The sequence below is a fragment of the Merops nubicus genome, unplaced genomic scaffold (genome assembly GCF_000691845.1).
Source record: "Merops nubicus isolate BGI_N331 unplaced genomic scaffold, ASM69184v1 scaffold40734, whole genome shotgun sequence".
Taxonomy (NCBI): domain Eukaryota; kingdom Metazoa; phylum Chordata; class Aves; order Coraciiformes; family Meropidae; genus Merops; species Merops nubicus.
Window position 1 is genome coordinate 980 of NW_008605675.1, and position 9,848 is coordinate 10,827.

General features: G+C 40.7%; 1 protein-coding gene across 1 annotated transcript in view; it reads left to right on the top strand.

Moving 5' to 3' along the window:
- TCTN3 (tectonic family member 3) overlaps nucleotides 1–8,546 on the top strand; it is a gene marked incomplete at its 5' end in the record, with an annotated part of 8,662 nt that extends 116 nt beyond the window's left edge. Inside the window, 11 exon segments of the mRNA XM_008939393.1 lie at nucleotides 1–35; nucleotides 360–468; nucleotides 539–657; nucleotides 1,689–1,724; nucleotides 2,101–2,175; nucleotides 2,277–2,402; nucleotides 3,420–3,515; nucleotides 3,783–3,880; nucleotides 4,310–4,475; nucleotides 5,206–5,343; nucleotides 8,325–8,546. The exon segment at nucleotides 1–35 is cut by the window's left edge and continues 31 nt beyond it. Coding sequence (XP_008937641.1) covers nucleotides 1–35; nucleotides 360–468; nucleotides 539–657; nucleotides 1,689–1,724; nucleotides 2,101–2,175; nucleotides 2,277–2,402; nucleotides 3,420–3,515; nucleotides 3,783–3,880; nucleotides 4,310–4,475; nucleotides 5,206–5,343; nucleotides 8,325–8,546 — 1,220 coding nt within the window.
- Between the last annotated feature and the right edge of the window lie 1,302 nt (nucleotides 8,547–9,848).

Below are 9,848 nucleotides of genomic sequence, written 5' to 3' on the forward strand. Positions count from 1 at the left end.
CACACGTCCAGTCATCATCCTCTGCCTTTTACCGGGTGAGCTGAAAGAAAATAGCAGTCAGTTTGCAGATACTCTCTTGCTAAAGCTCTCTGTAATGAGATCTAATGAGAAGAAATTGGAATATTCTTATTTTCCTACTTATAATCCATATTACCTCTCAGTTCTTTTAATTCCTCATTGTGTAAAATGTTTCTGATTAGTTTTCTTGCATTTAAAAGTTTGGACAACCCTTTAGCCAGAACTGTGTGTACAGTAAGGAGCAGCAGAAATTTGCCTCTGTACCCTGATGATGTCATCAGCTTGTGCTTGACCTTAGTATTCCACAGTCACTTTGTGATTTCTACAAATTGTCTTTTCAGGCTGGTGATCCAATCCTAATCTACTTTGAGGCGTCTTCTGTACTGAGCACACTCAGACAGCCAGTAAAAATGGGAGCCAGTGGACTTTGTGTTGATGGAAATCCTGCTGGTTAGTGAAGGGGGAAGAATTTCTTAGGGTGCTTTGCTTCTGTTTTATCTGTTGTCATGTCTTAACTCAGGCTTCCTGGACAGTAAAAGCACAAGCTGTACTCGTGTTTTTGCCAACCTGAGCAAGAGCTGCGTTACTGACCCTGCCCTAGATGCTGCCTCCTACTACCGTGACTTCGCTGTGCTAAAGGTGCCTGTCACATTTCTTTCTTTTGCTCAACATCTGATTTACTTGACTTTCCACTGCCTTCCGTTGGAACTTCAGCTAAATGGAAAACTAAAGGTCATCTAGCATGTTGTCCTTGGTCTGCTAATTGTTCAGGCCTTGCTGGAAATCCTGTTAAAAACATCACGATTAGTGATTATCCCTCAATTCAAACTACTTTCCAATAAATTTCAGTTATTAGCAAATTCTTAATGTGTTTAACAGGTACTTGATATATTAATGGTTTACCTAGAACTGTCTTGCCTTTTAAACAGTATCTATATCTGTTCCACCAACTTGATCAACCAAAGAATGCACGTTTTTAGTAAAGAATAAAGATTTCTTTTACACAATATGTTATCTCTAAAATCATACTGAAGGCCAGTTATCAATATTAGCTTTACTTACATTCATAGGTTGAATTCCATATCAGTTTCTCCATTATTTATCCTGACAGTAATTTCAAAATAATCTATTTGTTGTTTGGGGTTCATCATGCTGGTCTTGCTGAATGTTAACATGAAAATACCGCCTCTTGCCTTCTAGAGTTTCTCTGATGTTCCAAGGTAAAACAGCAGTGTAAATATTAAAAATTCAGGAAGGCTAATGGCTCAGTTTTGCCTTATATTGGAAATATAAATCTACATAACTGTAGTAGAGAGTCTTCTATTGATCAAATGTAACTCATATTTTCAGGGCTGTTTTTGTTACTGTGCCCAAAATTTAATTTTTCCCGAAGTGGAAGCTGAAGTGATTACTTGGTTCCAGAAGGGGGAGCTCCAGGGACAGATCAAAGATGTTGATATTTTAAAGTATCTGCTTTCTGTGCATTTTGTCTGTGGTTTCTAGATCACAAACTGATGACAAGTTTTACATCATGTTTGGAGTAAACAAAGTAATTTTTGTCGATGCAATATGCAGGCTCTGTTTGGTGATGATTTTGTGACTTCAGACACCTGCAAACCCAGAAAGCCATTTTGGGTTTTTTGTGTTGTACTCTAGTTTGTTTTCCCCAGGTCCCAGTTGGTGACACTGTTGAGCAGTCCATGAAGGTCAGTCTCTATTGCCAATGAAAACAATTTCTGCTTCTGAAATAAAAAGTGTCTGGAATCTCAGGCATTCATGGTAATGTTCATGGGTTGGGAACTTGGGAGAATGGAAGGGTGCTGTGTTTGAGATAATTTTTGTGACATTATAGGGGAAAGAAAGGGATATAAGGAAAGATGTGGTTTTAAATGAGCAGGCATAAAGAGGCCTGGGGTCAGGGATGTAGCCTGTTAGAAAAAAAATGGCATCTGAGCTAGGTGTTTTGTCTACAGATAGCAGCTACAGCAGGAAGGTAAATCTGATCTGGATGGATGGAAAAGAGTAGGAAAGGCACGCTCCTTTTAAACAATTACTAATTGTTAATATGCTTACTGTCTCCAGGTAAAGGTCACTGCAGTCGCACCACCTGGAGCTCCACACATGAAAGACAATACATGTAACAATGTTGTTTCTGAGGTATCTGAATCCTCTTTCCTTTGGGCAGCTCAACACTAGCTTAAAATCATTGCTCTATTACCTGACTCTGCCTCTGATTCTTCTCTGGATTGGACTTTCAGGTGATCTATGAGGTAGAATTCAGTGGCATACATGGGATTCAGAGTGTTTCTGTCCAGTTCAAAGTGAGCAACATCTCTGGGAACTCAGGATCCTCTCTGCAGCAGCACTTCACTTTGCACTTCTGGGTCAGTGTCCCCATCCTCCCATGGCTCTTAACCACGTTTGTAAACAGTATTTCGTGGCCCAGTTTTGTACAGATGACATGAAAAGATTAGAGCAGTGTCACTGTGGTATGGCAGTACCAGAAGCCTGGGATGCAGCTGATGGTCAAAGGAAGGAGGGGACACTGCTTTGGTCTCAACTAAACCCCTTTATTGGAAAAATCAGGTTCAGTACAAGCGTGTAGTCTTGCACTACACAAGGTTGAAGGGGCTGATTATTTTTATTCTGACTGTTTTTTGCTGTTGATTTTATTTGGTTTGAGATTTTGTTTTTGTGCTGGGAAAAGGGGAAATGATGAGATCAAGGTCACCAGCGTGATCTTATAAAAAAAAAAAAAGGCTTGGAGCTGATGCTGTATCTGAGGTGTTTGTGAATAAAGTTGCTGAATTTATTCCAGGTACTTACTTAACATTGTGCAGTGGAGAAAAGAATGGAAATCTGGAAAATATTAACGTGTGTTGAGTTTTATATAAACCTTGCCACCTAGAGGCAATGTAAAGTGGGTTAAGGAGTGACCACAGGGCTTGATAAGCATGCAGTGCAACCTTGCTCAAGTTATCCCCAGAGGCTCTCCCCATAAAACAATTTAGAAGTGGAATCTGCCACTCAGAATCAGGGTCAAGGCAGGGTTTGTTCTGTAGATCATCTGTAGAATTGCCCAGTATGATGTGTTCATTTCCTTATAGACAAATACTGAGCATAAAAGAATTAGTTGTCTCAAGAACTGTCCTGATAGCATCCATATTTCAGGGTACTGACATTTAGTTTTCTGTCTCCTGGACTGCAGATAATCTTGCCAGGTAGGAAAGAGGATTTGGAAACAAATAATGGAGATTTTAGTAGTGCATAATACTCAGTTGTTCAAACAATAGGTTATATTTACATTTTTGAGAATGTGAATTTGATCTTCTGAGATGAATGGATCTCATTGGCACTAATGTTATCCTCTTCCCTTGTTTTTTGACTATGCCTCTTTGTAGACCAGGACTCTTTCTCACACATTGCCTAGAAGTGGAAACCCTGGCTATATCACAGGAGCACCACTGCTGATTGCAAACAATGGTTCCGTGCAGCAGGTATCCTTTTTCTGCTCTCAAGTTTTAGTTATACCTGGGTTTATTGATTTTTGGTACTCTGTTGTGGACTTTTGAGATTCTGCCTTTACCTGTGAGGGCATACCTCAGTGTCTGTATTGCAGCTATCAGCAGACCTTTCGGCCATGACTGAATTGTAGTCCTGTGACAGGTGCAAGGAGGAATGTGAGGTGGGAGGATTGGTAAATACAAGTTGCATGTCCTTTATTGTCTGTTTATGCTTTGGCTTCTTGACATGCAGTCTGTCAGATGAGCATTTTACAGAGCGAAGGTGGTGGAAGTTGCTCACAGTTCCACAGACACACAGTACAATTTGGAAGAAATGTGAGGACAGGCTGCAAGATCAGGTAACACCACACTCTGCAGTCTCCTTTCTTGACACATTTAGGAAGTGTGGACTCAGCTAGCACATTTTTCCATGTTCTGTCACACACTGTGGTGGAGCCTGGGCCCTTCCTCAAGGTCACCATTGGTCTCCACAGATCTTTCATATATTCCTAAGAGGACTTGAATGTCGGAGAGGTGGTAGACCTCTAGAACAATCTGAACATTGTGCACGTCGTCTGGGACATTTTGAGTCTGTAGTTTGGCAACACACCTTGGGCAAGAGTATAATTTTTATTAGAGGAGTGAATTATGATGGAACCTTAAAAAGTGATTGTTTTGATGATTTGGATCATTCTTTTGTTGGTGACGGTGCAGCTGTATGACTACTGATGTGATAAGATGGCCAAGAGCTGTCAGTTTTCCTTACACTGTTATTTTCTCATTTCCAGCCTATCCCAAACACTGGAAGACAATAACTGTAGTTACGTCCAGCAGAAGTTGTACAAGGCTTTTCAGGGGATGAACGCAGCAGGGGACCTTGCTATAACTGGCAACGCTCATGCAGCCCAGGCAGAAGGGTGGACGACCATTGTGGTTCAGAACTGCAGTGTGCAGGTAGTAGGAATGCTGAAAGATCAGCTGTAAATATTTGTCTCTTCAATCTGTGTGTTGCTCTTGGTAAGTGAGGGCATGGGGAAAAAAAGAAGCAGGTTGTTCATCTGGGCTTAGTTTCTTTGTGTGATGATCCACTGACTCTTCGGGGTATTAATGCCTGTAAGCAGTCATTCTTGTTATGGTTTGTATTAAGGATACTTAAACAACAAGAAGACTGACAGGTTTAATATCTCTTGAATCTTGCTCCTGCTGTTTAAATGGGCAGAAAGAGTTTAATATCGAGTCCTGTGTTGTATTACCTAGTTTTCTGATAGCCTTCTGGAACTAATACTATCTGGTTATTTCCTATTATTATTATCATCCTTTCTGATTTTCCTTTTTCTGGGGACATTTATATATTAGCTAATAAGGAAAAATGTTTGGCATACAAGTACTTATGGAGGAGGAGAATTCTGTTTTAATAATTATTTATCTGTCAGGAGATGCCCTAATAGAATGCAAAATCCAAGTGGTAGAGCTGAGAAATTCTGCTTCAAAATGAAATGACAATGAGATGGATATAGCTCTAAAATGGGTTGTTGACCTGACCAGAAGTTACTGGGTTAGTGCTGAAGTGACTAATTCAGGTTCTGTGACCTATGCTATTCAAGATATTAGATTTTGACCATAATGGTCCTTTTTTACCCTTAAAATACTATATTAAGGTGTTTGGGGTATATTTTACTTTCAGGCTGTGAATTGCACTTCTTGTTGCATGGTTCCTGTGACTCTGGAGATTGAGATATTGTGGACTCTGGTGGGCCTCCTGTCCAACCCACAAGCACAAATACTGGGTGCACAGTACTTCTATCAGTGTCACCCTCTGAAGGTATGGAATTTAAAACCCCTCCTTCACACACAGAGGTAACTAAATGGGATTCACAGGTTATTTAAGAACCAGGGAAGCAAATGGTCTTGACATTGCTGACTTGAGATTTACTGAACTTTAACAGTGGTCTGACAGCAATGGCAAGAGATTGTATTTAACAGGTCCATAGAGGAGGGTGGTTTTATGGTCTTATTGGCACTGTCCTCAGTCAGTTGTACCTGGAAAAGGTACCTTCTTTCCAACCCCAAATCACTTTCTGCCACTTAAGGACTCAAACTTTAAACTTTTAATTATGCTCAGTATAAAGTTGTAGTTAGAAACATTCAATAACTGCATGCTTATCTAGTTGTCTCCTAAAATCTTGGTATGGAATTTGAGTTGATTTGTTTCACAGACTCCACACCATGCTGATAATCTGTGCAAGAAGATATTTCTATTCCTCTAGAGGTTCTGAAATCACCAACATGTAGCTGAGGAAGATGCTATTGTTGATGGCAGCAGATTTTAAGAATTAGGGGGAAAGGCTGTAAGCCAGAAAGCAGGTTCCTGAGAGAAGATGATATGATGGAAGCATTCCAAGTCAAGTTGGATGGGGCTCAGAGCAACCTGCTGTAGTTGAAGATGTCCCTGCTCACTGCAGGGGGGTTGGACTAGATGATCTTTAAAGGTCCCTTCCAACCCAAACCATTCTATGATTCTGTTGTGCAAGCAGGAAGGTGGAGCTAACAGGTCCACAAAGGAGAATGAATTGTCTCCTTCAAGCATGTGTCAGTGGATCCCATTGTGGTGTGAGGCTAGATTCCTAACATCACAAGGTCAGCACGTATATTTCAAGGCTTATACTTCTCTGCAAAGGCTTTAGGGGAGCAGCCGACACCTGCCTGTGGTGTTCTCATGGCAGTGATATGACATGGCAGGTGTCTCTCTGATCTGTTACTACTCTTTGAACATCAGACTCAGTAGAAGTGGTGTTTTACATCATTTGCTTGGATGCATCTCATGATACCTCTTTGTCCTCCCTCCTTGTAACATACCAGAAAGCTGCTATGGGAATTTTTATGAGGGCTTGTAGTGATAGGACAAGGGGTAATAGCTTTAGACTGGATGAAGGTAGGTTTATATTAGAAATTAAGAAGTTCTTCACTATGAAGGTGGTGAGACACTAGAACAGGTTGCCCATAGAGGTTGTAGATGACCCAACACTGGGTGTGTTCAAAGCCAGGTTGGATGGGGCTTTGAGGAACCTGTTTTAGTGGGAGGTGTCCCTGCCCATGGCAGGGAGGTTGGGACTGGATGATCTTTAAGGTCTCCTCCAACTCAAACCGTTCTATATAAAGCACATGACAGGAAAATGTTCACCTTGTAAAACGTGTTCCCTCAAGCCAAAGTTGCATTTATAGTAAAAGCGCAGGGTGCGTATCCCCCAGTAAGGATTAGCCAGTCAAAAGCTATGAGATTCAGGTTTCATCTGCTTGAGCAACTGATGCTAATTACTTCAAAACTGTAAGGTATTTTGTAACTGTAAGGTCCACGAATTAGGATTGTTACTAGAGACATTTTGGCAAAGGTACCGGCTGGTACCGTAACTAGCAGTTAAGAATTGCAGCCTTTGGTACACCTGTGAGATATCCAATATGTACTACAGCTTTATTGCTTTGCTTTTAAATTATGTCACTTCTCAGTTGTAGCATACGGATTCTCTATCCAAGAACTACCCAATCTTTAGAGAAACCCTTTTACTTTAGACCACACTGTGTTACCGGAGAGTTGCCTTTGTGACTGACCAGAAAACACAGAACCCAGGGAAGACATAATTTTCTACACTCATCCACAATATCTGGTCACAGTTGTATTTGGATTTCCTGAAAATACAGCACAGTCTTAAATGATGTAGAGTTATACAGGAGCATGCTGGAAGTTACTTGTGGCTGTCTTCTCCCAGCTCTTGAAGAGGGGTTGCATATGGATTTTTTTTTCCCCACTAACCTCTCTGATTTTAAGGCAAATTTTAAAGGTCCAGACACAAAGCCAGAATAATTTTGAGACTTCTTGACTAAGGCAGTTGTGCCTACTGTGTGTTTACTCACGGATAGGAGAACTTAGGTCCATGAAGAGCAACAAGGAAATTCTAATTGTAACTGCTCAGCAATGGTAGTTTGTGGCCAAAGAATGATCTGGCATGGATGGCAAGAAGGCCCAACTGCTAGTAGTTTCCCTCTCTTGGGGTTAGCATGCAGAGATGGGAAGCTGGGGCAGGGAGTAAGGTTGCTCTTTTGGCAGCAACGTGGTCTTAAATCAGCCCAAGCTAGCCATGAAACTCTACATAGTTCAAGGACCAAATGTGTTAGTTGTTTTACAGCATTCTGTCGAAACCTAAAAGAACCAAGGCCTTAGAAGTCAAGTCCCCTCTTCCATCTTTACTAACTGACCTACCCATCTGCCTCTTTCCTGAAACAGTATCCTAAAATGTGAGCAATAAATTGATTGTTGTGTTGAATCTGTGCTTTATTTTCTTGCTATTTTATTGAAGGGGTCAAATCATGTGGCAGTCCTGCTTCTGGAAGCAGTCATCTGTTCAAAGGGCCAGGCAATCTTATCTTACATAAAACACATAATTTTATAAAAATTAAAGCTAGCTTTGCTCCTGTTCTTATTCTCAACTAGCTGATAAGTCTTTCCTTTGAATAGAAGGCTTGCTCTTGCAGAGCTTGACTCACTGCTTCCACTGTGGAAGCCTCTAACACATGATGCACAGTAGCTACTGATCTTTCCTGAAATCCAGGAACTCAATTTGCCTGCTAGGCATCAGTTTTGGGAAAGTGGACTTACTGCATTTAAAAATATATCTGGACACTTAGCTCCTTCCATCCTAAGGGCATCTTGCTTCCCAGCCATCTAAAGTGGGTCTCCATTAGGAAAATGAAGAGGGATTATCTTTTGCATTAAGCTTGCTAAACCTTGTGCTTTTGTTCTTGTTACAGTTCCTAAGCACAAGCACAGTACCTTTGACAACTGTCGTTACCTTCACTGACATGACAGAATGGCCAGAACCTCCACGAGGCCAGCCCCAAATGTACTGGAAACTCCCATTTGACATCTTTTTCCCATTCAAGGTGGCATTGAATTTAGAACGAAGTTATGGAGGTGATCTGACTGGCTGTTTTTTGTTGATTCTAATAATATCTGGTATTCTCTGCTTTTGAAAAATCAAATAGATGGGGACTGGACTTAAAGTTTGGTAAGTGAATTGATACATGCAGAATATGATCCAGATCATAGGTTCTCCTCAGGTTCTTATACTGTGCCCGCTGTCTATGTGCCTTCTGATCTTGGATTAAGCCACATGACCAGCTTCTGTCCTGTGGCCTCTCATGCCCCTACTCTCCGTATGGACCATCTGTGAACCTCACTGCAGTGGAACACCTGAGAGATGGAGGGATCAAGAGACACGTCACATGGAGGAAAAAGGAGGATGTTAAAATTAACTTTCCATGTTTCCAGAAACCAGGGGTGCTTTCTAAACTGATAATTATTGAGAGAGGAGCAAAGTTCATTCCAAGCATTTTGGAGCTGCATTCAGTCGTCTTGCTGCTGGAGAAGCACCTGATTTTTCTACTTTGAACTAACCAAACATTTAAAATACTGGAGCTCTCTCAGGCAGCTTGAATCACTCTTTTATGAGTAGGCATGTCTGGCAACCACCTTTAACCTGTATTTGTAATATGATAACATGTCTCTGTGACAGTTTTGGACTCTTTATTTTTCTATGTCTTTGCAAGTACAGATATTCAATTGACATTTTTGTGGCTTAATCACCTTTTATATTAGCAATAGTGTAACTCAAAGCAATCAGAAATGTCAGTAGTTTCCTTCCTGTGTTTTTTGTTTTGTTTTGTTTTTTTTTAATTGAAGAAACAGGCTCAAATATGTTTTTTTCCTAGATTAGAAACATTCTCATGTGGCTCCAGATAGGAACTGGACTGATAATGAAAGCCACTGAAATTTGAGGTGTCAAATCAGAGAGAATTCTGAACAGTCCTAAAGAAAAAATCTCACTTATTTTAGGAAGATTCTGTAGATCTACTATGAGACTGAAGGTTAGTGCAATACCTCGCTGCTGGCTCAGTCTCTGGGGATAGAATGTAAGTTTATTCGTTTTGTAGTTGAAGGTGATCTGATTTTCTGGTCTGCTCCACTGCATCCCGTGGGCTAAGGAAATCTGCTTCATTATTCTATTAAGTTGTTGGATGACAGTATATTTTTTTAGCAAAGGATTTATTCTTCGGAAGATGGACAAATCTGTTCCAGCTGATGTTAAGTACTCGACTTTTACTTAATGTATTTGTTGCTTCTGTACTATACTGTGTGTAGTAACTTTGTTGCTCTTTTTCATTACAAACTGAACCAGAAGAGTGCAAAAAATAAACTGGAAAGCTTGTAATTAGTCCGGGTGTGAAGGGAGAAAAGCGGAACAAAACAAAACCTTTCCGGCTGGAGTCGCGGGG